Source organism: Opisthorchis viverrini (assembly GCF_000715545.1).
Source record: "Opisthorchis viverrini unplaced genomic scaffold opera_v5_427, whole genome shotgun sequence".
Classification (NCBI taxonomy): Eukaryota; Metazoa; Platyhelminthes; class Trematoda; order Opisthorchiida; family Opisthorchiidae; genus Opisthorchis; species Opisthorchis viverrini.
The window spans coordinates 293,717-321,401 of record NW_008752088.1 but is presented as its reverse complement, the minus strand read 5'-3'; the positions used below and the strand labels follow the sequence as shown (position 1 = coordinate 321,401).

At 44.0% G+C, this 27,685-nt stretch overlaps 1 protein-coding gene across 1 annotated transcript; it reads right to left on the bottom strand.

Annotated features, from left to right (window-relative positions):
* T265_10968 (hypothetical protein) lies at positions 1-27,607 on the bottom strand (the record flags this gene model as incomplete). Its single annotated transcript, XM_009177495.1, has 17 exons — positions 1-285; positions 2,040-2,504; positions 4,304-4,405; positions 4,604-4,757; positions 6,031-6,517; positions 10,198-10,298; positions 12,711-12,848; positions 15,454-15,702; positions 16,274-16,524; positions 17,292-17,420; positions 20,215-20,284; positions 24,334-24,407; positions 26,902-27,060; positions 27,099-27,152; positions 27,208-27,292; positions 27,328-27,535; positions 27,571-27,607. 17 exons carry the CDS (start codon positions 27,605-27,607, stop codon positions 178-180), a joined length of 2,871 nt encoding a protein of 956 aa, XP_009175759.1.
* Between the last annotated feature and the right edge of the window lie 78 nt (positions 27,608-27,685).

Sequence of the window (27,685 nt, the reverse complement as noted above, 5' to 3'; positions counted from 1 at the left end):
AATTAGTGCATACATTATCTTAAAACCATAAGGATAGAATGCCACGTTACACGACTGGAAATGATGGGTTCCACGAGCGAACAAACCAAACGAAATGAGAAAAGGCAGTGAAAAGTAGCCATCCCATCTGATCGAACCAGGTTAGACTGGTGAAACCGGTGGTTTCGGGTATCCACCCTACGAATGAAGTGCACGCAGTTGTTGGAACACATCTTGTACTTCAGGATGGGCACCACAGATGAACTCATCCAGGTTGTCAAGATAGGGCATCAGTTGATCACAGTGCTGAAAGCGGAGGAAAACAATAGAAAATAAAATTCAACGACCGAACTATCGCAGTTGGTTCACTGTATACTAAATTATCGGAGGTGAAATTAGCAATAGATCGATTCACCGCTTGCGATCACATAAGAAGTCTAGCACATTCACTCTCACGTAATTCAGAAGCTGACAATGTTAAACATTGTCGGTCCAACAGGCACAGAAAACGCATGGAGGCACTCACAATGGCTTGTGGACAGGGTGTTACCAGCTGGCCGGCTACCATTCAGTGTGACGCCACTAGCTCATCACCGGCCAGCATTCGTGGTCATTCAGGCTGAACTACCTTGTATGTGGCACTGATGTACACACAAGGTGACGGTGTTTCAACCGAGGTTAAAAGCCATAGTCACACCGAGCATCTCAAACACCGGAAGCATCATGAACGCATTTGGCTACCATTGCAGGAGTTTGGTCAATAGCCTCGCCGAAGTATGATATTCGTGAGTCGTCAAAGAAAAAGAAATCGCGTCAGATAATCCGGTCAATTTATTGGATGCCGTAACTTCACCGGACTTAGCACCCAATCAACGGAACTTTAAGCTGTAAAATGGTGGGCCCCGTGAATAGAAGAATGTTGGATCTTGGCGCAGTTAATCTCTAGAAATATTACGAGGGTTCACTGACTGGGCTGTCGATGGCATAATCACCTGTTGTACGACAGTGAAGCATCAGTGTTTAACACTGATGTTATTGTCGATGATGATGTGACACAGTATCGATGGCATAATCACCTGTTGTACGACAGTGAAGCATCAGTGTTTAACACTGATGTTATTGTCGATGATGATGTTGACACAGTATTATGCTATTCAGGAACCTGTGCACTCAACTCAGCTACGCATAATCAACATTCTAACAGTTGACAGGAACGACGGTCCATTTAATAGTTCGCTCAAGTGCTTATGGAACTTAGAGCCGATTAAGAGAATTTTCGGCCATTAGTTACTTCGATTTTACTTAGCGTGCTTGGCGGAAACGGATGGTAAACCTTATAGGAGGGAAACGCAGCACCAGTGTTGAATTCATTGGTATCGGCTTTTGTGAAAAGCCTTTGCTTGTTAGCGCCCACAGTCACAACTTTTAGTGCCACCAATACCCATGCTGGATTGAGCTTCTAGTGCGATTTCTACTGGTAGAGAGGAGGGGCTTGGGCACAAATGATCTGTTTGTCAGTACAAAATAAATGCATGCTGTATGACTGTCCGTAAGTTAGCAGACCTTATAATGATCTGCAGTTGTGTGGTGGTGTGCCAAACGTTTAGGGACCGGAATGTTACACGATGAATAGTAAGAGTGACAGTTTGGCCCGCGTTTAATTGTTCTGTTGCTTGCAACGAACTGAAGGCGGCAAATCTGATCAAATTCAAATAGCATGAGTGGTATATTTATTGCAGATAAACAAATTTGACGAGACTGGATATCTTTGCCCATTCAATGCGTAACAAAACGGATGAATTGTAATCCAACAGAATGCAGTCCATTATTATGGAAACCAGGACGTCGTTTATTTTTAAATTCTCTCAAATCTATGTGAATCCTATATCATTTTCAAGAGTTGGTGGGGTCAGAAAACGTAAACACGGAAGCTTACCAAACGTTTAGAGCAAGTGTCGACAATTAACGGCACAGACGGTAGTTCAAAATTTGTCGTGTTACAAAGACGGGATAAAAATCTCATTAGCGAATCCAAGCAGTTATAAAATCGAACCGCATACCTCCAAAACAACCTGTACCAGCCTCCCTTTCAGCCAGAAAGCGATATGCTGTAGTGCCTGTTTTGACAGACCCAGTTTTAGACCGGAACTATGCAGAAGTGCAGTCGAGGATCTGGAGACGGAAGAAATATCCAAATCATCGCCAGCAATTTCAGCGGCCAGTTCAGAGGTAAGGCACGCGTGGCGATGCAGTAGCAAAGTAATAACCGCGCACTGACTTCGAACAGCCTCACATCGCGCCTCTTCTAATCGCGCCACTCGGCTGCCTGAGGAACCTTTACCACCAAATAAAGCGTCATCCTCATCCTCCTCGTTTTCTGAAGAGACCATTTCGTAGCCAGCCATTGCATTCCGCTTATCCAGCCTTCTACTAGTTCCCAATCGTTGGCGCTTGTCATTTTCATCGTCATCGTCATCATCATCGTCTGGAGATTTATCCCTTCTTTCAGAGCCAGGAGAGACAGACTAGAGAAAACAAATTGATTTGGCAGCAATCAGTATAATAAAGCAAACATATGTTGACTAGCACAACAATGCAAACGAGGTACTCGATAAACCCAGCACGCACAAATGTGCAGCTTATTGGATAGTGTCGCCCAATAAAACACAACAGTCCCCTCATAAGAGAATTACTTGCCAGAACCCAAATACATCTGCTGTGACAGACATCTGAGAATTCGTGGTGAATCGGCTAAAACCTTCCTTTGTAGCACTTCTTTACTGCTGTATCAAATGAAAGGGTATTGTAAGATCCAGTGTGCTTTTTGCAGAAGCTACAGTTAAACTAAGTGCTACGTCCCTGGACGAGGTAAAAAGAAAACGTTTGCGTACCTGAGTTATATGCATAGAGGAATTAAACACACACACACACGTAACTTATCAGATACAGAATCGCTATTGTTATCTCAGATAAAAGAAGCTCTTGATGCGTTCGTGTGCTTGAGTGACGCACAGCTCCCAGTCTCTGCGCCAGCTCAACCCCAGTGTTGACCAATCCGGAAGCTTCTGGTGAATCGACAACGTTTCATTCAAAATGCGTCGATGTTGTCGTGAGCTGATCATATGCGATCCGAATTTTTCGCTTACCCTAACGTGCAAGGTGTCATTCTTACGTGATACTCCGTGGCACAATCCTTTGCTACCATAGAAACAGCACTGCTAACGATCCTGCGGCAGAAGAAACGCTCCAACGGTTATGCTTGAAAATCTATCCCCTGGGTTTGTATGGGGTCTGATAGGCTTAACAACTGAGAGATTTGAATAAGTTCTTGGAGAGTTCGTTGACAGGATACATCGGCCGTTAAGCCGAGACAATAGTTATTTGTTCTGGAATACCCCTGCGTTGTATGACCCCAGCATGTGGTGATATCCAGAAGTAGAAGTAAATTGATGCTGCTCAGATGAAACACTCTATTGACAAAAAAATGAGGGCTTCGAAGAGCCCATTCTTTATTTGCCTTATTCAGCCAAAAAGTGTCGATTGTTCTACAACCCGCAATCCTTCGCGGGTGGCATTCAAAACACTTCATTGAATGTGTTGCCCCATGGCTGGCGGGACACCCTCCCGTCTGAATACGCAGTAACAGAAGAGATCTTGCGTAGCTTCCCATTTTCCTGACTAATGATATTGGATGATCTTTCATACAGAAGCTTCCTATTCGGCACATCATCGGCAAAATAAGCCAGTTTTATTAAAGCCTGTTTGTGTCCTACGCTCTACTGACCCGGGTGTCAATGAAACAACTGACAATCTCGCAGTTTTTGGCAGAACGATTCGCAGCACGTTTTGATGATTGCAATTCTTGTAGCTCAACGCTGCAGCAACTGCGCCTGCTTTTACATGTATACCTACTAGTATACCAACTACCTTCGTATTGTTCCGGCGTGTCTTTTATGAGGCACGCTGGTTGAACTTTGTGTCTGTAAACATAAGAATGTGTACGCTTTACTGGGGAGTTGAAACTCGAACTACACTACATATGCCAAAATATCACAAAAACTAGGGTTTTCAGCGCTTGTACACATAGACAGAATAGTTGAAATTACCGATTCCTTAGACCCAACAAGTGAATACCGCAGAAAGACCAGATTCAAAAAACTGGACTATCAATATCACAAGTTGTTACCCAGCTTCAGATTATCTGCGGAATGGACTCACTCTACACAGTACCTCAACCATCAGCCTCACAATACTAGTGTTAGCATATTTTAGACATTAGATAGGAAACTACTGTATGGTCAAAGTAAAATGTAAATCGGCTTACCCGAAGTCCTTCGGTTTCCATCAGTTCCTTGGCTGCATTTAGGCGATTTGTAATCGCGTTACANTCATGAAGGTTCGATTCAAACATTCCCACACATAGAAGCTGTAGGGTGAATATATCGGATAGTCAATGAGCCAGCAGGATAGGCTGAACACAGATGACGATAGAAAAAGTCTGAATAGTTCAAACACTAATCTAGGGAAGAACTCACTCGAGTATACGCGGTCGTGCGCCAGCAGGGTTATATCCGATAGGGATCTCAGAGAGCGAGGTCATGATAGGAGAATAGGCCCACCGCACAATAGCTTCAGGATCTATCAGACCAGACCGACACATGTGTTCTGTGATAATAACGATCATCTGTGGGTGATTTATCCATACAGCTTGAAGTACGTGAAGGGCCTCGACTTGAATTTCGACTGTAGAAGCAATAGTGTGGATTGCACTTGCATATCTTTGAGGAGGTGGGGTGAAGACAGAAACAACTTGGAGTTAAGTAAGTTGTGAAGTGGTCAAGAGTAAGGAAATGTAAAAAACCAGGTCTAACTAATGTAACTCTTTCAGAAGAAGTAGTCCACTAAGCGCAGAAGATACTTCACGAAGCTAAAGTGTGGAAACCGCGAGCCAAGCGTAGTTGGCCGACCTGAGACTAGGATAGGGGAAAATGTCACACATAAACTACTTCCCATGGGTTAGGTCATTATTCACTAGAACAAAAGAAAACCGAATGGAAAGCTCGTGATTCGAACCCAGCCCCAGCATCTCGACTGCTCCTGTTCGGGTTTGGGCAACTTGCCATTACCTCAGCCCCGCGCTTCTTCGGGTCTGTCATGCTAGTTAACCACCGAAAGGATGTTACACCTGACTAATTATTATTATTTACTTTGCGGTCCATGCGATTCGACCATCCTAGTGATGAGGTGCGTTGCCGCAAAATTCAGCAGAGGACCGGCTGGGAAATGAGCCAAAATGAATAAATTGCAATCTTCAAGGAAATTTAGTTCATTCACGGTTCCCCGTCACAGAAGTGATTGACCACAATCCTCGGGATGGCACAAACAGGCGTTATCCTTGTCACCTAGAGCTAACCCCTCCAGGAGAGGGTCTTTAAACAGATAACTCTCAAAAATGGATCGGTACCTGAGCTCCGAGTGGTAAAATTCATGAGTGCACGTGAAAAGACAAGCTTGAGGGTCTCCAATTTACACATCTAAAGCCTATTTAGAAAACCAGACTAATTTACCCGCAAGCAAACCAGTACAATGGTAAATCCAATGGGATTAGGGTAGATGTTCGCTTTCACTCTTTTTCTTCGTTACGTTAAACGTCAGAATGAAAAGCGTAATGGCTACGTTGGTTAGGTCTTGCATAATCATACTCAGAGGTAGCTGAGACAAAAAAGATGAATACACAGACGAAAACGGGACTTGGAGCGGTGAATTACGGAAGGCTTCTGAGTACAGACAGCATGTGGCGTTACCCATAGTGCACGGTGGCGATTAGCGTACTCTGATGTAACAGGCGATTCCGGAATGACATTCATGGTGAATGGCGTTGTCAGAACGTAGAACAATAAGCATTTGCTCCCGAAGATGCGTTACTCATTTGCTTATTCGAGAGAGGTTGGTCTAGTCACTACATGATCGAACCGGAGGTGAAACCGTTACAAAAGCCGGTAATTAATTCCAAGTGGTAGAACAATGGGAGGATCGGTTAAAGTGACTTACTTTTTTATATAAGAGAATGTGTGACTGATAGTTTTGTGCCCAGCTATGAAAAGGGCAGAAAAGAACAGTTCCGTCAATAAACTGGTGACACCGTGAGAGAGGTCGGTGAGTTGGCTTGTTGTCTCGGTGGACGACATAAGTTCTCCTTCCGGACCGTGACTTTCCTCACCCCCACTTGTCGATGCCTTGCGTTGGGAAGCTTGAAACACACGACGTCGGGCAACCAAATGAGGCCGATTTTTTGCACGGTCCACTAGTTGTGCACCCTCAGTCCCGTTCATGTCTTCGTCCGAAGCAGGGCCGCCCCTTTCATCTTCGCTGCTTTCCACGCCTCCTTCATGCTCTACTTCGTCATCTTCAGTAGCAGAAGGTGAAGGCAGGCGGTCTAGGTCAGAAACCCGTTGGGTCAATTTCAAGACGTCACTAGCAGAAGACCTAGCTCGCATTGCATTGAGAACCTGGTGGAATGCAGCTGCTGAAGGCAAATCTACGGACCAAATAGAAACAATGTACGCTGAAAACGAATCCCAAACAGAAAACTGTACAAACAAGAATACGAATGCAAAATACGTCATCTGTCCGAGATTGGGAGAGATGCTTACTCATGTGCGTGCGCTTCGAAGTCTCTCGATGTCTTGAACGACATAAGCTTGTTAGCCCTCATGGTTCATTAAATGTTTGACAGTTATGCTCGTTCAGTCTCCACTACTTCATCAACTTCCACGGCCTCCCTTTGTGCCAGTACATCGGAGGCATCGAGGTAAAACAGAAATGGCTCAAGAAACCGACTGCTGGACTATTGTTGCAAAGAACAAGTCTACTTAAAAAGTTTGAATAGGTCTCAGCTACCCTTTCAAAATGACATCGTTTGGACCCATTGCAACCATAAAATGGAAGCTTACTATAAAGGACTCGTGCACGTTAGTCAAACCGATATATTTCTGCAAAAGAAAACGTCACTAAGTTTGGTTCTCGTATGTGAGGGTGATAATCAGATTGTGAAACTAATGGTCTGTGATCCGTGGCACTATCGTCATTGTATGTTTATTCATTTACGGACGCGGCTTTTAAATGTTTGAACCAATGGGGTCCATTATACTTCGTCCCTCCAAGCTTACCGAAATTGCAGTGACCCATATAGAGTTCACCAAATCGCTCATGGCAAAGGTGCTGACCATCATTTCTGAACCAGTTCGTCGGCACCTGTGTCAGTAGTTGTCAAGATCATTGTGGAAGAAGATATGGATAATAATAATTCCCGCTTTGGATTTGGGACTAATCGGACGCGAACAAGGGTGTTTAAAGCACAACATTTACAAAAAGTCAACTCGGTCGGGATAGTACATCAATTTTGATAGCTTTGTGCCCGAGGGACAGAAGAGAACCCTAGTTCGTAGTTTGCACTACTACATGAGCTAAAACTATAACAGAATACCCGAAGGTGAAACAGCGTTCCAGGAAATTTTATTCTGCGTATTTTGTCGCCGAAGCCTCGGGTCGCCGCAACCTTAACCTGCCATTCAAGCGTGATTTGCAGACAGACTGGATCAGGCATGGACTATAGAAGGCCACAAGCAAAACGTTCGTTGCTATCACGCTTCATGCGCCATTTACAAATAGGCGATTGCTATCCACTAACGTGAAAGACCGAGTGCCCGTCCACATCCCAAGCGTGCTGTTGCAGCGTATATCGGACGACAGGGAATCTCAGTTAGAATAAAGGAACATATACCTACCATCCAGTCTTACTAGTGAAAACAGTGTATCCATAGATCGTGCAGTCAACCAGCAATTCATCAAAACGCTACCAATTCTTTTCGGGTACTTCAAGGAACGCAATCACACCAAGTCAGGTCGACACAATCTCACATTATCTCCGTAACCGGGGCCATTGTCAACAAATTCTATGACCCTTTCCTGTGCCGTCAAAAACGCTCTGTACACATACCTCAGTTCCCGTGTTCGAATTATCATAAGCATCATGGACAGCACAACATCACTGTTCAATACGAATGCTTCACTACCGTGGTCGAATACGCTGTTCACACACACACAAACTGACCACTATCACTTTCACTCTACCTGTATCCAATGTACATCATGTTGGTGGATTCGGCCCAATTATCTAAGCCCGTGGTCTCGGTGTAACACACTTGCGATGTCTAGCTGTCATGCCATCTGAAGGGTTCACGAAGGCCAAGATACTGCCGGGTTTCCCAAGCCTAGAGAGGGGCAGTCGATATGCGGATATCAGATTTGAACCATGGACATTCCGGTCAGTAAGTATGCGCCTTAACCAATAAGCTATTTCGAGCCCGTGAAACGAAGTATTCTACTTGGCAGTTACATTTCAACGTTAGAACCACAATAACTGTATGTAAGGAATTATCGAAACCAATAGCTTGTTCATCCCTGTACCTTCTGTAAGTGTTATTATCACTTGTCAGCGTTGCGGTGACAACCTTATGAGTAGCGTCCCTTTAAGGAAAATATACCACAGTAACTCGAATATCATCATAAGCTTCGTGTGGTGTGGCACCTGTGCACCGAAAGTGTTGCAGTTGAACGATTATTTTGAGCCGCACATTCAGTTGAATAATACAAAGAAATTCACCTGTAATTTAGTTGAGTCTCCTGCTAAAACCAAATGTGTTCACTCCACTAAGAATTCAGTTCGTTATGTAGAAGGCACACATTATAGGATGTAAGCATTTAGGTAATACTTGTCGGCCGTATGCGATTATACAGATCTTAAAATGGAAGTAAGATGGACTCGATTAGGCAGTACAGTTCCGAAGCAGGCGGAATGAGAAATATTGAACAGTAGTTATGTGCAGGACTAATCGATCGCTTGGGTCGGTCTGTTGTACGCATAAATTTCGTTGCATACGCTTATCCAGCATTGCTTTCGTGACAGGTAGGCGTGCTGAGATCTTATCATGTGGGTGTGATGAAGGAAGCGTCTCTGATATGCATGGATAACGCGTCATGCTGTCAATGCGGCCGGAAAATGGCCCTTGTTTTTCCTCCATTATCGACTCGTGTTGTTGAGTTACGTATTCTGACGTAAACGTGGCCAGATTCTTACGAGTTCCGGGCCAAATTAGGCGCCATGTGGTGTATACAGAATCTTTTGTAGTCGAAAAACAACAAAGCGGAATAAGATGTTATAATCCGACGCTTCGTTTGCCGTGGGCAAACTTTTCCAAGGATTTCTACAACTGATTGTAATCGAGACGCAATGGGCTGGTGGATCACGCCCAGGATCATTGAACTAATTTCCTTTCAAAAACAAGCACGACCGGATTTATTCGTTTTATGCCGGAGTTTGTGGCAAACTTCATCAATCGGGTGGTCCCCTTTGAAGGGCAATTTGGAGGGTTTCTTTCCCAAACTCATCAAAGTTTTTTGATGGGAGTTTTCCACGGTACCTGATAGCTATCAACGTTCTAATCATAAAGAATTTAGTTGTCTGTAATTCCAATAAAGTTGGTCTGATTAGCATTCCACAAGTGTGAACGTCAACAATTGTCACCCTGACACACCCATACACCAACACAGCTAACCAACCCTTATTACCTGCGGCATCCTGAACACACCTCCGTTATTTTGCACAGCCGAACAAGAACCACATGGAGAGGATGTATATTGCTGCTGCAGAAAAAACAGTTGAGAACTCAGCCATTACTGAAATATTGTGCGCTGCTTCCCATTCCCTATTCTCCATTCTCGCTATCAAATTATCTGAGTTCACAATCTTGAATTTGTGCTGAAATCGTACGATGTCCTTGTGCACTGTGAGCACGCCCATTCATTTCAAGATGAGCCCAATGGAATCACGCGATAATGGTACGAATGATATCGAACGTTTAAGGCAGCAAGTCAATCTAGAACAAAGCCAGATGACATCATTTCGGCAAAGTTGGCTTCAAAGTTCTTTGCTTCAGTGGTAAAGCAATGAGACAGTATTTCAGGTTGTGATGACTTTCTTCTCGAAAAAAGGCTAAGTGTAGAGCGAACGGTCGTAACAATTAATTTCCTGGAGTCCTGGTTAGCCTAGGATACTATTATAAGATGTGGATAAGGTAGTTGATGCCAGGTCGATTTGGGAAAACAGCCATTTGGGGACTGAAGGAAAAGGCTTTAGGAGCATTTGGTTCGACTTACCTGGTTTTGCATCGTACTTATTAACGACAACCGGTTGCGGAGGAAGAAGGGGGTAGAAAACTTTTGGCAACAACCGTTTTACGTTCTCATAGTATGAAAAGCTGGAATTTAAACACAAGTAACATTTGTATGAAACAGCGCAAGCAAATACATGAAATATGCATGGAAAGAAGTTGCGTTTTCGCTAGGATCAACTAATCGCCTTGTGCTTAATCCATTTTCATTTTACAAACGGGTGGCTCAGAATTAATAAAGAATATGATACGAAATGTACCACTGTTATTACTAGAAGGCATATGGCATGTACATAAAGAAGTGCATCTCAACACATCATCACTATAAGCTTCCGCCTGTTAAAGAAGAACGACGCGTTAATTCTCGAACTCAGATTGATAGAGCACAGAAGTGGATGGATGAAAGTTGTCTCTCATTGGAGAAAAATGAAGTACTACCGATGTAGCTGACTTAAGCAAGTAGTAGTTTCACGATTTTCGTGAAATTATCCTACGAAAGTCTGCTTGAAGTGCCACCTCTGGCGCTTGTACGACTACATGAACTTCGCATATTAACAGGCCATGATTGCCAGGAAAGAATAACACTTTGGAGATTGTTGTTGACCCGGTATCGCATAATGGTGCCGGAAATTTACAGAGACCTGAGGATCGTTTGGAAACCCCGTTTATTATACCGTCCACCGAGTGGAAACACTGTTATATCAACCTTTTGGAATTGTACAAGACATCACAGCCGTAAACATCAAGACCGAAAAACAAAACCAGTAAAGAAATGCGCCTAGGAGAACAATGGAAGTTGACGCGGCGTCTGAAGAAAAAAACATACTCAATAAAAAGAGGACAATGCTGATGCCCACTATCAGAAAAACTGAGATGGTTCGATCAATCCGGATGCTGTTGAACCGTAAAGCCACTCTTAAACGCCATTTCGGTCTAGAAGGGGTTGGAGGCACATAGATGTAAGTTACATTCACATTAATCTTGTTTGAGCAACTGTCTTCCTGTTCTGACGCCATTCCACGTCAAAGAGAGGTTGGGTTTCGCACTTATTAAAGCTCATGAGCAGTGTATATCCGCAGCCGTGTCGAAAGTTCGACCCATACATCTGGCATGTGATGCGAGCGCACTTTAGACGCACCTGAGTGGTGGAAGGAAGCTCGTCTTGCGTGTCAGATGCCCAGAGTTCAACTCCCAGCACGTCAATGATATACACTGTTGATTAGTTCTAATAAGAGCGAAACTAGAAACCATCGTTCCTATTTTTTGGTGTGAACCAACTAGAATAATTGGACCGGAGGTATCTTCAAACAAAGCGATGTGTATACAAATGCTGAAAATCCGCAGCCATCCACAACCAGGATATTTGTACAGTTTGAAAGTCAGAACGAAAGACTATTGCGCAACCAAAAGTAACCCGTATATGATGATTTTTCATAACCCACCATGTTGGCTGGAGCTGTGTAGCAGAAATGGGTCAAAGTGCACAGTACAGAAACATTGATAAGATGGTCAAACTACTTATCTCAAGACTCTCTTCCGACAGTAACGATCAACACAAGACATAGGAGGGTCTTTCTCACGGGCAGTTATCATTCGGGCAATCTTGCCTGACAGTCATTTGCGTGTTCGTTAGTCTGCCACCTATTCCTATGGACAACTGAAGACCCCAACCTTCACTTCAACCAATTGGGGGGGGAGTCAAGGAAAGTCGGAGTGTTAGTGACTTCTCACGGTCCGATTCGAGAATGTTTTCAAAAATGCTTTATCCTTATCCTCCAAATTACAGATCTGAGAGAATATGAGTTCTACCATAGGTGGGCAAGGCGTGACTCATAACAAGCAACAAACTGTATCGAATGACATTGAAGGGTTCGTATAGTATGGGAAAATATTCGGTTACAGAAGGTAGTTCATTGAGGAGTGTACTCTCCAAAGCGCATCCCTATGGCTGGATTACGCCACTACCATGAAGACGGATTTATCTGGACATCACAGTAGAGTGAAAAGCAAGTCACAATGTGGGAAGTCACATCAGGTGAACGGCGTTGATGAATAGACTGTGTGGCTAGGCCCACTCTCGGTGAAACATACCCTTCATCTTCGCATTTGACTGGAAACTGAGGAATGTGGTCTAAATCGGTACAAGTCTCATCTAGACTGGGTACCTAGAAAATACAAATACCTGAGTAGGGTGGGAATAAGACCTTTTTGTAGATTCACCTCAAGCCGTTAAATAACAGCTAATCACTGCATTTAGACAATGGTGTTACTTTCGATTAACCTGGCATCATCATCATCATCCGAGATTGCAACATCGGTGTTGACACCGATGCTGCAGTAAACTAGCTTATAACACCACACGTGCACAATCGAAGTGACAGTTTACATGGGACGTGCTCTGTTGGCAAGGTTGATCCTGTTCTTCATTGAACTCAAGAGTTTGTGCAGAAGGAGATGAAGCTTAAATTTTCGTAGGCGAAAACGGATAACAGTACATACCGGATTAACCGAGCAAACGTCTCAGTGATGAGTCGCCGATGGGGCGACATAGGATCTTCAGAGATAGCTCCAGACCATTCGCGCCAACTCCACTGTAGCTGATAATTGCTGAGATGGTATGAAAACCATTCAATCATTCTAAAACGAGAACAAAACAAATAGGCAAGGATGGTGGCCTCATCGATCAGAGGGAAAATGATTTCGGCACTCGGTAGCTAAACGATATGCATGTGGAGACTACGACTGTTATAGGATAACTTAATCTGCGGACACTGCAACTGAGTTACGATGGCCCCAAGGGACGCACCATGTGCTGCTATTTAGAGGGCATTCCACTCAAATTTCATTAAGAGGTAAACCGCCTATTCATCATTTCGCCGCCGTATAATTGTGTGCACATCTAAGTCGAGAAACTGATGAATGAAGCTTCACCTTGCTAAACATGTTGACGATTGTCTAGCATTTCGTGCACGAGTATTTGAGGTTGCAATGCTATGCTATGTGTAGGAAAGATATTAGGGCACTTGGGGGAGGAACAAAAGGCGTATCAAAATGCCACCACATATAGCATGGCACCTCAAAAGGATCGATGAAGCTGCGAGATATGGATAGAAATTGAAAACATCATTAACGACAGATTCAGCTAGGTTCCAGGTGAGTCTCCCGCAAAACCAAAGTGATTTGCAAATGAGTGTATCTCAGAAATAGACTATCCTTTATTAATACTCAGATCTCAGCGCAGCCAGTCAGGCAATGGAAAAACGCTATCATAGAGAGTCAGCTAGAAATCGATGAGAAAAGAAAGGCCGCCCCTACACAAAAACTTTAGGCTGAACTGCAATGTGTTCTGTGTGCAAACACAAAGAGTGCCAAAGTGGGGATGATATCGAACTAGGTTGTTATCTTAACTGCAACCGCCAAACGGACCTAGTCAAAGTAGCCCGTTCTGTGTAGGAGATGCGCCCACTGGCAGAGAGTGATGTAATCCTTAGATTCCCGTGTCAAATGAAGAAAACTTGAGCCAAATAGTTATGCCTTGAAAAAACCTTACGTCTGAGTGAGGCAACTGCTTTCTATTTGAGTTAATCTGAAATGAGAAATAAGCATTTGGAGCTAAAAATTTTACCTTCGTGAAAGCTCATTAACTGAGGTGGGCAATGAGTCTGCTGTCCTATGTTATTCACCGCCTCGTCTTTTTTATGGTTGTTCGATTGCTAATCAGAAGACGTGTGCGCAACGTACAGAATATCATCCACGGTATGATGTTAAACACGCAACCCTCGATGGCAACATGAGGACATTGTTCAACCGTCAAACAAATTATGATCAAAAGTAGCCTAATAGTAGGCAGACTGGCTTCCACCATATAGGCGAGCAGTTTGACGAAATACGGTCAAGTTTGCAAACCGAATCATCAACTTTTCGGTAAAAAGAGGTTCAATATCACGTTCCTTTCCCCCCAAAAACAGACCTCTATTTCGATCAATTTATTACTCCTTGAAGAGTGGTTAGCGCCTTAACCACTGAGATATCTCGAGCTCGAAGACATAAAATAAGCCTGGATTTCGCGTGGATTTCTTCAAAGACTATGAGCTAAAACACACCTACCTACAAAGTGACCATACTGATGACAGCAACCGAATTAAATCGAGTTCCAAGATGATGTCACATAGATACCTTCGAATTAAAGTTGATTTGGGTACCAGTTTACGTAACACCTTTCAAAAATAGCCAGCTTCTGGCTTGTACATACACTAAGATGAAAGAAAAACGGGACGCCTATTCCAAACGCACTTTCAGGAAACTGAAACACAATTAGGTCTATTCCGTTAACTGTCAGGCTGAAGGAGTTTCTGGGGAACATGGGGTACGGAGCAGTCAAATCAACAAACTTCAGCGTCCATCTAATTGTGTCAAATGAGAATAATTACTCCCAACAAATAAATCTTTTATGTTGTTAGGAGGGAAGCACGGCTGACACGACTTCGTCCATTTACAGACTACTCCCAGACCAGCGAGTAGTTCGGCAAGCTGTTAATTCCTCTGCATGAACGCACTTTTCAGTTGACCCAGCCGAATGGACCAACAGACGACAAAATTACACTGAAAATAGCTCGGAACGATGTTCCAATTGGTTTGGTGTATAATTGGATTTATTAGGAAGACCTCTGATTAAGCTACTGGCTCCATAATTGACGGTACTATAGTTTTGGAGGACACAACGGGTTCCAACTGGGGATCTACTAGGTATCACCAACGGTATACGGTCTGTTTAGTATACTCTCAAGTTTCTTTTCAAAAAACCACACTGTGCAGCTATCTCATCCTTTCACTGTCTGGATGAGAACAATCATGAGGCAAAAAAGTGTTTTCTGACCGTGAACTTTCGCTTAGGAAGTGCCAATCAGCTCTTGAGCTACCCCAAATTCTCCTCAACGCCATTCGTTAACGGTTCGTATCATCCAGTTTGCGCCTGTGTAGCCTAGATAATGAGTCTTTTAAACCATGAGATCTAGAAACATACAAAACTGACTACTTGTTAACTGAGTAGTGGAAAATTTCCAAGTCATGCATTCCCTAGACTTGGCAGTGCGGCATACCAATCGAATTACATCCGAAAAGCCGAGGTAGTTACGAGCGAAACAAACGTTAACACTTGCCAGAAGATGGGCTCTTCTCAAGAGGACCACTGTACCAAAAAAGAACTGAGGAAAATGCGACGTGGAGACAGATTCATACTCACCTGCCTATACAGACGGGTTTCATTGTATTAAGCCGTTCGTACAGCAGTTCAGTTGCCTGGGCTAAGACAAGTGGCATGCTGTTACTGGCTTCTTGACAAAGCTGGATTAGAAGACTTCCGTAGAAGAGAAGATTCCCATGCTGCACGGGTGGATAAGGGAGATTGAACATGCCGGCAAAGACGACCTCGACAATCATGTAGTCAAGAGCGACACGTGCTCGCGTGCGAAGACTCAACATTGATTTGGCGCTGAATTGACAATCGTTACTTGTTAGGACATTAGCAGATAACAATTTAACAGACGGACAAATATATATTGAAGTGGGCACACCACCGTGGAACAGTGAGATGTCCCAAATAAGCACTAATGGTTTACAAGGCAGCTTCAAAAAATTAACGTTCATATCGATGGTTGACTGATGTGATCGAATAAAAGCCCATTTGTTCCTCACATTCGTCCTCACCATCTGTATCCGATTTTTACTCGCAGCTGTCAGGAAGACGATCTATCATTTCGTTATCACGTACTAAGATAGTGAAGGCAGATGAGAGCCCTAACGTCAGCAGGTTTTTTGCTCAGTACTTGACTTCCTAATTGTTTTTTTTCTTGCCAAGTACACTGCTTTCCTGCAACCTTCAAGCAGACAAGAATCATGACAACTCACAGTCCACTAAGTGCCAAAGTTTCTGGCCATGAAAACCCAGGATCACAAATGAGGTAGTGGATGATAAGCAGGGTGGTGATGTGAAAAACTTAACGTCGAAGCTTGGAAAATGCTCAAACTTAAAGACTGAAAAAAGGGTATCGGATAAAACTTACCACCAAACCCGATTGAAGCTCAGATTGTTCATTAAAATAGTGAGCTGCTCGTCGATTAGGAAACGTTCAATCGTGTGGGCGCCTGGAAGGACGGGCGGTTCCTTAGATTTGGGTTGACCAAGCGCCAAATCTGCATCCGGGACTGGTTCACTGTCGTCATCTTGCTCAATCACGTCAGTGTAGTCAAACATGCGGAAGACCACACGTGGCATGGGATAAGCGACTTCAGGGTCATAATCTGGAGGAGTTAGCTGCCAGTCAAAAAAGTATGAGAGGATTGAGTTGAAGAGAAAATAGCAAAACATACGTAGGAGATGATATCACATCCGACGAGAAATAGGACCATGCAGAAGTCGAAGGTCATCATCATCTTCAGCTGCAAAAACCGTGCCATTTACAGCTACCACAGCTTCACTGGCTGATGATCTGGGAATAAAACTACGCATTGAAGGCGGAAGCTGACATAATTTATGTGTGAGTAGGGAAGTGTCAGTGAACTTTCGTTGGGAAGATTGGGAGGGAAAGCTGAAACCTGAATGCAACAGCTTGGATACATGCGAGCCATTGAGAAGTTGGAGATCACCCGAAACTGTTTGTTGTGGTCTTCTAGAAAAACGCTCATAGCGTTACGTACGATGGCATTTGAAAAAATATATTATACCTAGCCGTATACAAGAACAGAAGGCACAGTTCAAAAGGCTGATATGACGGTACCGACCAATGGCACATAGTGGTTACCAGCTAAAAAGTTATACAATGAGCGAAAATGCATTCCCATAGCTTCACTCATTGGTTTTCAGCACCGGTAAGTAAGGTTTTCGTATATGACCGGTTATGAAGGACACCGAATCGGCGAGCCGACGGTGCTTCAGTAAAGTAGTACAAAAACTGTGGATAGCAATCAGTGCCGATTCGAGAAGACTAACGGATGGCAATACCAGTACCAAGACAAAGGCTGCGGAACAAACTAAGTTTTCAGTCGATAATATAACATGAAATATCAACAGCCCATGCGTACTGGAGGAATATGGTGTGGTTGTCCCAATTCCTTGAGACTTGGAAAGGAATCGTAGAGGCGCCAAGTGACCTTCTCTTGCCACCCACCGGCCCGCATATTCCGAATTTGCGCCCACAAGCAATCCAAATACTGAAATAAGCGCACAAAGTTAGGGAGTTAGTTGAAGGGAACACAAAGGGAGCGATAAGGCAACATGAGCAAAAGACCACTTCCCTATATGTCACTTACACAACATTTGAGTAGCATAAGCCTAGGTGGTAGCTGGCAACGGTGCACCAACATCCATAAAGATGGGTAGGGTATGTCCGCTAAGCTTACAGAGGAACCGTTCGTCGATACGATCAGAGAGAACCTCATTGTGCGACGTTCCTTCATACCACTTTTAAGTTGGACTCGCTAATTAGTATCGTCACTTCTGAGAGATGATGTCGCTTGCTCTCACCGAATCACGCCCGTAAAACATCTTCCAGCCGACGGTACATCGATGAGCTTGTTGGTGAGTGAGAGAAACATCGCCAAAAGGTCGACCTCGAATATTCGTAAAGGGCGTGGCTGAAATCAACGGTTTGCCATATTCTCCTATCCATCGTTATCCCTGATGTCCCAATAATTACCCACTAACAGTGTAGACCGTTGACAGGAAGGTGAGGTTCCTGAAAATAAACCAACAATGTCCGAAACCTACTGAGACTCTCAAACTGCACCAAAATCGCAACAGGGAAGCCTTCAACGACCTGAGCCATAAAGGCCAGCTTCCGATTGAACGGTCAAGCAGTTAGTCATTTAAGCGAAGGTCGACGATGATGAGTGTCCAGGCGTTTCATAGAAGCAACGGTCGACGGGAATGACTGTTCACCCAACGCCGATCGGACAGCTTGAATTCAAGGTCAAAAGTGTGCTTTAAATACCATGACGCTCCTTGTAATTTTTGCACCCGTTTGTTCGCGAGTTTTTTTTTCGAGACTAACGCATTGGAGCGAGTACAATAATTAGTTAAAACAACCGCATATATATTTTTAGCCGTTTGCGACAGGCCCGTGTAGGCAACGTTTGCAAAATGATGTTTAAGTGGAGGCTCTAATAACTGACTGTCATTCGGGTAATGGCTACAGACGATTGCCCCGGAAACGGACGGATGATTGCGAACGATATTAACACCTGATGTATCCCGTCCTAACTTTGCAGCTCAGGGGGCTTTCGCGGACCAACTAACTAGCTTGTTTCGTGCGATAGCTAAGTGCTTCTTTTTTAGACGGAAATGGGAGAGATGGCTCAAGTGGTTAGAGGGCGAATCTACTGACCGGAAGGTCCGTGGTTTGAGCCCGACCTCTGCCTCTCGACTTCCCTGTCTAGGCCTGGGCAACTTGGCAGTATCCCAGCCCTCGTGCAACCTTCGGGTGGCATGGCAGTTAGGCACCGAAAGGGTGCTACAGCTGAACGGTTTGCATCTCAGAAGCGAAAAACTTACATTACAAACGTTGATGCCTATGTATGTTACGCTTTGTGATCACTACTGGTCTAACCACTACTGATCACCTCTTGTCAAAGATCGAGTTGTCAGCTATTTGGTCTAATGAACACAGTCTAGCTAGTCTTTCTTGATTATCACAAAAGAGTTATCCCAAAACCAGTAGATGACTGATATTGCCGTCCAGAAAAGCAACAACGTCCAAACCATAAGAGTCCTACATGTGTCGGGATGCCAGTCCATCAACCAGTAAACAGAAAAGTTGGCTGCTCCCTGTGGAGATTTAGAGCTGAGCTCTGCAAAATCCACAGTTTGAACTGTAACAGAAACAGCTTATCTGCTCTTACCATATCCCAACCCAACTGTTACGTCGCCCACAGGTAGATATTAAAAAAATGTCGTTTGTTCCATTATACCGTTTTTAATGGCTTACATTCATTCTGCTTTTTTTCTTTCCACTAACCTCCTCCGATTGTTGTCCGCTTGGGTGTCGGTCTTTGTCCTCTGTTGAGTGTCAACCTCGGATATATGCACATTAAGACCCCACTGCTGGCGATTTCAACATCCACAGAAAACCGACCACGGATCAACCTCTTTACCTCTTTGATTCACTACAACCCCTAGTCGTCAATCTGTATGTTCGTCCTTTATCTTAATGACTGCCACTCTTCATACTCTTATCCGATTTCAGGTTGTGTTCACGCCTTTGCACAATATGCGGCCCTTTGGACCAGTCTCACTCCGGATCAATAGTGACCGTGTACATATCGACGGTGCGCAGAAGGACGATCTGACAAACATTTACAATTGGGCTTCTTCCGATTCAGCCACATATCTACATGTTTCCATGCTCCTCTGCCAGTCAGTCTTCCACTTTTTGTTGACTTCAACCTCATTTCCCAGTAATGTTCACTCTGGTCGAGTTTTTTTTAACAATTTAAATCACTCTCCGCATGCTAAATTAATCGCGACTTAAGACTCCATAAAATAGAATTTCCTTTTTTGTTCTCATAAATATTTCCCCATTGCCCCGGATCCATAAAATTATGGGATGTTGCTGTGGTATCCCGAATCATGCCCTTTCAACACTAAGTACCTTACAACCGGAGAGAGCAACTTGCTTCGTCGTTTCATCCAGAGCGACCCGTCTCTGAAATTCTCTGCAACTTTCTGTTTTTTTTTCGAAATCTATTAACTTCAAGACTCACGGTAGCACTTCTATATCTGAAGTGCCACTGCTTGTCCTGTTCACACATGTTTTATCCGTGTAAGCATCGATTCTTGCCTTATTACAGGTTCCGTGTTTGTACTCACATCCGTGTTTGTTAGTTTTACGGAACGGTGCTGACTATGAATCCCCTATTCCCCTGTAAACCACACGTTTAATAACGACTTGACCTATCAGCCTCTTTCACCAAGGGTGACGAGTAAGAAAATTAGACCACAAAAACTCACATCTTCCTGAGGATGAGGATCGTCGGTCTCCCAGACGCGCAATAAGGGAACGTGGTTTTTCTGTCGCTTTCTGAAATCAGGAAAAAAAGGGTACGTTACCAAACCGTCCAAAATGAGTTAATCAAGACAGGCAATCGAAACAAATCTTCTCGATTATTTCAAGAAGGCAATCCATTTCGTCAGTGAAATGAGGGAACACTTAGAAAGCGCAGAGTGATGTTGTCATTGTGTCGAAAAGTCATAAGAACGTTAGTATTGGAATCGACTAAAGGGCAAAGACTCGTGTACGTGTGGTAACAGGACGGACAGACGGACGGCTGAATAATGGTGTTGTCCGAAATCCTCACCTCCTTGGAACTTTTTAGGCACTCCTGGTCAACTGCACACCTCTTATAGAAGCACAATGAAAATAAAAACCACTTAGTAAAAACGTTATAGATGATCCTTTTTGATCGTGCGTAACAGCCAATACTGGCAAACTTATCCGATGAAAGTAAGTGGAAATAGTAAGGCTCATGACGCTCGTCATAACGACCAATTTCGTCACCCAAAGATGATAGTCACCTTATAAGCATCCCCCTAAAATATTGCCATAGGATATCTGACGCATGATCGGATAGTGAACATTCGTAAGTTGGTCATCCATGTTATTGAGTTCAGTGCTTGTCTACAAAATAGCACTATCGTTCTCTCCCACCGAAAAATGACCGAAATAATGCAACAACCGCGTGTGCATACCGAGAACCTGATACGTTTGGCTGAAAATTGTGCTTTTGTGGCAAGATTAACTAGTTCTCTCTCTAGCATTCTCACCTGTGTTAGTACAAGTAAGGATTCTATCTACATATGGAACATATGTTCGCAATGAAAATCAGGAAATTCAACCTGAATCAGTTCATTCCAGCTCAGTATGTGGACTCTTCATAAGTAGAGATATCAAACACGCATTCCCGTATTGTGTACGAAGGAGATAGCTATCATGAAGAAATGAAGTGGGCGGAGTCTTCGGACGTAGATTCGCGCCTCCAAGCGCAATGAAAACATGCGCTTTTGACGCATATTAATATGAGATGGAGACACGTAGTACGATAAGCCCCAAGCAACCATGTTGGACGGATGAAAATGACAAATGATACCACGAAAACCCATGAAAATTGCAGAATATCATAAACGAGCAATTTGGCTGAGTTTCACTTTAACATCAAGTTGATTTGCAAATGAAAATAGTAATTCGCCAACTGTGTGGTAAGTTGACGAAAAAAGAGCGAAACCGATCGTGGGTTATCGTGAAGGTCAGCGACATTTTGGAAAGAAAATATACGATATCGCGAATATCAGGCTGTCTTTATGCAGCACATTCGGTTGAACGCCGTAAAAACAAGATTCAGCTGGGGTCCAGTTAAGTCTGGCATCAGCACCATCTTAACTTGCAAATGAATGCGTTTCGAGATTCTAGACATTCTAGACTCCAGCAATTATAGAAGTTAGAAAAGTTGCGGAAAAAAGCCATGATGATTGCGATCTCCGAATGGTCGGGTTCCTGACATTTTTTGAAGATGTGAATACGAACGATACTGTCCAACAAGTAGGGTCGTATTCTTGTATCCAGATTCCGTTAAACCAACCAGTCTTATCAACAGTGTCGCCATCAAACTTGGACAGTTCCGAGGAGAGTCCACTGTCGTCAAAAAACCTGTCATTTTTCAGCGAACCAGCGGCATCACTTACTTGTACAGTGATGATTGAGGTATAAGACCTACGCTCACACATGCTGGAAATTGTGATGACAAAGCACCGTAGTTGAACTAGAACATGAAGTGTTCTGCAGAACGGTCTATCTAATGGAGAGCCTAATTCAAAGACTACCGCTCCTTCTGGGATAAGCGAATTGACTCGGCATTGGCCGGACTGGATCAATGATTTACTTTCTCTCAGGATTATGCATGTCGAATCAGGATAACTGAATCTCAACCGGTTTCAGTAGATCAACAGTACCGAAGTAATGCGGTTGAAAAGCTGATTGAAACGCACAGTCACGGTGAAGATTGGTTGAAGAAAGAGTAGGTAGTTAAAAAGTAAAATTTCGGCCTGCCCAAGCAACCGGGCCTGAAAAAATGAACACTGGATTCCGTCGAGATCGGGAAAGCCGAAAAAGTCACGGTGGTAACAAGTCACCATGATGATGCGCGAAGGTCCTCAAATGCCGGATAATCAAAAGCTTGAAAAACGAGGGAAAACACTGATAGATCACGACAGTGCAGGAGACGGAAAAGGTTTTCGATGCAAGACACAACCACTCCTTATTCCAGCTGATTCGGTCAACTAACCAAAAAGATGAAACGACTGGTGGAAAGGACAGAATGATAATTCAATCATATTCGGGCTGACGTGCTGAACACTTTACAGGGCAGTTCAGATGGCATCCTTCAACAGAAGCTATGGAAGAATCCAAAGAATGGAAAATCGACATCAGTCCTACATCAGCAACAGAAATCCAGTGCGAGATATCATCACTCCAATGTAACAGGCGCAGTGGAGATCACGCGGTCCCCATTCTGTAAGGCGAGTAGCACCGACAACACCCAAACGTTTCGTGATTTCTTTCACACCCCTCTGCCAGGTCAAGGGTTGGCCACCTCTGTGCTTCTAGCACTCTGAAACGGGTATTGAAAACAGCACTCACTTCGGCGAACGATGGTCCGGCATACGCAACACATATCCCAGCCAACGCAGCTTCTGGTGCTGGACACATTTTCCAATGGAAGCGTTGGTTGCACAACCGAAAACTCGCTTTCTAATTGCCTCGCCACGGAGAGAAACTAGATCCGGTTACGGCAACATTAATATTCACCTTCCATTACGTGTTAACAACAGGCTACGACCGAATTCTGTCAAGGTTCGCCCCCATACAGGTCCACGGCAAGTGTCATGACCTGCCCACACATGCATTCCCAAGCTCACTTATGACCATGCTGGCTGCATGGAATAGTTTCATTTAATTCATTCACCAGAACAACCCAATCCAATTCTGCTTTCCTGCTGCTCACACTGGNAATTCTGCTTTCCTGCTGACCACACTGGGTAATCCTCCCCTAATTCCGTTTTTTAACGTTCCGTTGGCGATGAAAATCTTTTTTCATTGAAATTAACGAAAACGATGAGTTTGAAAAGTTCACGTCAACATGAAATGTCATCGAAAAAAGACATCGGACGCCATCACAATTAGAACGTTTCTGGAGTTGAACAATCGTTTGCTTTAATGAGAAATTTAAATAATACTCAAATCCTTCAAACGAACTTGCTACTCAGAAGCCACCAGTTTTCCTGGCTGGAGCCACACCCACACATTAGTGGCACCAGCTGTGAGGTATGAGGGTTCTAATCAGCCTTGTAAGTCGTACTAAACAGAGTAAAAACAACTCTAGTTACTCGACGAAAACCATTTTGCCGGTCACATAGTTACTGTTACTGAATGCTCTAAAGAAAGTGCTGTATCCGTTGCCCTAAGTTCGTGACTAGTTCACACCAGTCGAAACAGAAGTGGACGATCATGTGGACGAAAATAAGGCTTTAAGTTCTCTGACCATGAGCACATGTCTAGCCTCAGAAACCAGGCACACGTGTAGCGCTGGAACACAATGAACTAGATAAATAAATAATAGTATGAGTACCGACCCTGAATCGGGAAAAGGAGATCCAAATGGCTTGTCAACGGCTAATGGCTAATCCCTAAAAAGACATTGATTCCGAGCAAAATATAACAAGACTATTCTGGAGTTTTCATGTATCTCCCTAAGAGATTACCGTTCCGTTGTACCTGATTCGTAATGAATACTAGAACAGGTCATGTAGCGGACATACTGTAGGACATTATTAGTTCAGAGATCTCCCTCTGTTCTCCAGCCTTATAGTGAACTGGCTGTATGAATGTCTCCGTTCTCACAGCCCAAACCTCCGGCTAAAGAATGCAATTATTTTTTACCTACCTTTGGTGGCGAATGAAAAGTGCATGGCTGAAAGCTCTGGAAAGATGCACTCCAACAATATTTGAGATTGTGCGAGCATTTTAAGCGCAATCGCCAAAAAAGTCAACGAATGAAAGTGACATCGGAAACTCACGTCATATAAACATCGATTGTTCCTAAGATATCAGTCAAGGCGGCTACATCTTGTGTCGCTATGGCCTGTGCACTCTGAAAAGAACAACGACAACAAACTGAATTTTCGGACAACAAAACGAATCTCGCTGCTCACATAATCACTGAGCACTGTAGTTAAAATGACGTGTTAGCTCGACCGGAGGACTTAAAGAGAGACTTCAATTTAGAACGAACCATGCTGCAATTAAATGTTATGAGGCCGTACAGTTAAGAGGAATAACTTGAAGTACTACTAAAACGTGCACTGGAATCCAATAGGGCAGATCAACTGCAACCAGTCAGCAATATTTCCGGAATTCATCTCCGTGCCACTGTGCACACATCAGGATGAACAACCAAATTAGCCTATGTCGCAGAGTGAATTTGGAAGAATATCATAAAAGAGAGATTCAGTTGAGTCTCCCATGAGGACCAAATTGATATGTAGATTAGTGTGCATGTCGAAATCTGCGCACTTCGTGTTCAAGTTGACGGAGACTCGGGGACCGCGTCTACCTGATGAACCCAAAGAAGGGCGAAACAGATCGTCAGCAACCCTGTAAGTAGTATCCTTTGTGAAAATATACCACGAGATCTCGAATATCATACCAACTGAAACATAAAGCAGCACATCCAGTTGAAGATTATCCTAAATGGGAGATTCAGTTGAGTCCCCCGTGAAATCAACGGGCAGGCGAGTGCCCTCAGTATGCTTGTCTAAGTGGAGGTAATTGGGGCAGATCAATGGTTTTCGGGTTACTTGTGATACGTCTGTGGGGTACATCTGGTAACATCCATGGGGGAGTCTCACAAGGGGGAAGTTGCTGACTGTCTCTTTGGCGCATCTCTTTGGCGCCCCAACCGACCACCAAAACAAATGTTGTGACAACTTGAACACCCTGTTACGGCTGGCAAAAGGCTCAGATATCGCTTCCGTTGCCAGAAGCTGGAATACACAAGGTGGTACACCTAGCGCATCCGAAACTCAACTGGGTAGTCGACATGGACCCAAATCGGTAGGCACAGACAATGGCGAACGAGTCATTCAACCAGCTGACAGACTGTTCTTACGCAGTACTAACTTCCGTAATAACCAAAGTCACCCGGCCACCCGGTGTTTTCAACACAATGCAAAGCACGGACCCAAATCGACCACATCGCTACCAGCCGACTACGCTCGTCTAGGAAGAGATTTGTGAATACGGACCATGCGCTCATCCGGAGCCGTCTCTCCCCTCGTTTTCTAGGGTCGTGTAAGGTGCCGACAAACAGCTTACAACCGAGAAGCTGGCACAATAGTCTTCTGGGAAATTATAAGTGCTCCACCATCGGATGCCGATTCGTGCTGAAACGAGATCGCCACCTCTTCGCTCAGTGCTGGGACTTTTGCCGGAAGCACCGCGCTACTAGGAGCACTCGGGCACTGAGACACAACAGTATTACTGACTAAATATCGAATGAATATTCCAGCCGGTACCGACAATCATTTGCCCCGGCGACTTATCAGACCGCGGTCCTGAAACCCCTTACGTCTTCAGAAGTTTATGAGTGGATCTGTTCTCTCAAGACAACTGAGCTCCTCATCCAGATAACCTTCAACCCGTATTGTCCACAGATGAGGGCACAGTCCTCAATCAGCGCTTGTCTGATCTATTTCCGTGCATTTTAGCAAAGGAGCCCATCCCAGAGAACTGAGGAGAATCGGTGATCCTGTCCGTTTTCAAAAAAGGGACCCGTGACGAGTAGGGTAAACATGGGATGATCAGATGGATTACAGTCGTAACATGGCGTCAATTGTACTTCGTCGTCTTACGGTGGACCGTGAAACAGCGACCTGAGAGCAGCAAACAAGATTTCAGGCTGTTCGGGGTTGTTTTTACCAATGCCCGGTTGGAGACGAAGCAAGATGTGGCTGCCAATCAGTGTCCCTGGCGTAATTGCGATCAGTTTCTACCCACATTGCCTGAATGAGTGTCTGTAGATATAGACACCTCGGTCTGTGTCAGGGTAGCACTAATTCCCCTCCCCATCCACTTTCACTTTTCCCTCAGAATAAGGCTTCCAAATAGACTATAACTGTACGGTACCGAAATATCGGCATTGGAAATTTATGCTATGCTGTCAATGATGGTGACGATTCACCCATAAGATTTGTTTAACTTCGTAGTAATGTATCAGAGTCCTTTCTACACCTGTTGTTCAAGAATGGTTATCAACAAAATGATGAAGTCCACTTTTGGGTTTGCGTGGACACCTCTGGAATGATTTGTTATGCTGATAGGAAGCGATTGGATGATCACGGATCAGAGACATTTCTCCCCTTTCTGATTTTTATTTCAAGTGGCTATATAAAAATGGACAGTAAAGTTGCCTACAGCAAGCTAAGGTCAGAAGTTGCCTCGTCAACAGGAGAAACGGATGCTTCTCTTTGGCAGTTGATATTAGACGAGTGAGGTTTCTGTACTGGCGAATATACAAGCCAGGTCGCTCTCCTGTCTTCTTGAGTTAAAAAAACAACACCCGAATTTAAGGAAAGGTAGTAACTTACGTAAGGGAGACTGTACAATATTGCATAGGCATACCAGTCAGTTCGACACTGGGAACTGCGTCCAACGTCTAAGGTAACTTCTGCAAAGTTCTCATAAAGGCTCAAAATTGAATTAACAGTGACCGTGAAGCAGTTGATCGACACCGCTAAAAACAGAAGCTGTGGAAGATTAGGAAAGTGGGAAACAATGCACCTACTATATATTTGGCGTCTTCAAAGTAGGACGACTTGACGGCATCCTTCAGATCACGCTGTAAAGTTTCAATAAGCTAAGAGTTCGCAATGTTCTCTTCCAGTTAAAGTTACTTGGTTCACAAAACTCCTGTTCTTTAGATTCAATAGTCCGACCATCGTGGCGTAAATGACCACCCGTTCTGGAATGTTTCTCACGCTGGGAACAAGTAAAACGTTTTGAAACAAACAAACCATCTGGAAAGAACCTTTATCAGCTTGTCACCATTCCGCGGAATCTCGAGCAGTATAAGAGAGGCTAGATCGCTTAAGTCTTTTTCGATATTTGCTGTATCCTTAGTGGGGTCAGACGCATAAATTCGAGAAATTACTTTAGATCCGACACGATATATCAGAGATTCAACGGTGTCTGTCTCTAACCGATCTCGCTTTGAGTAATGGTCTATGAAATAAACCCCATGAAGGAAATGAACAAACCTTCTTCGTCCGAATCTGAAGGCCGCCTGCGACGCATCATAAGCTCTTGCACGAATATCAGGGGCCGTTCGTTCACACAAGGCTTCTCAAGGTCACACAGGTACGTATTGGTAGA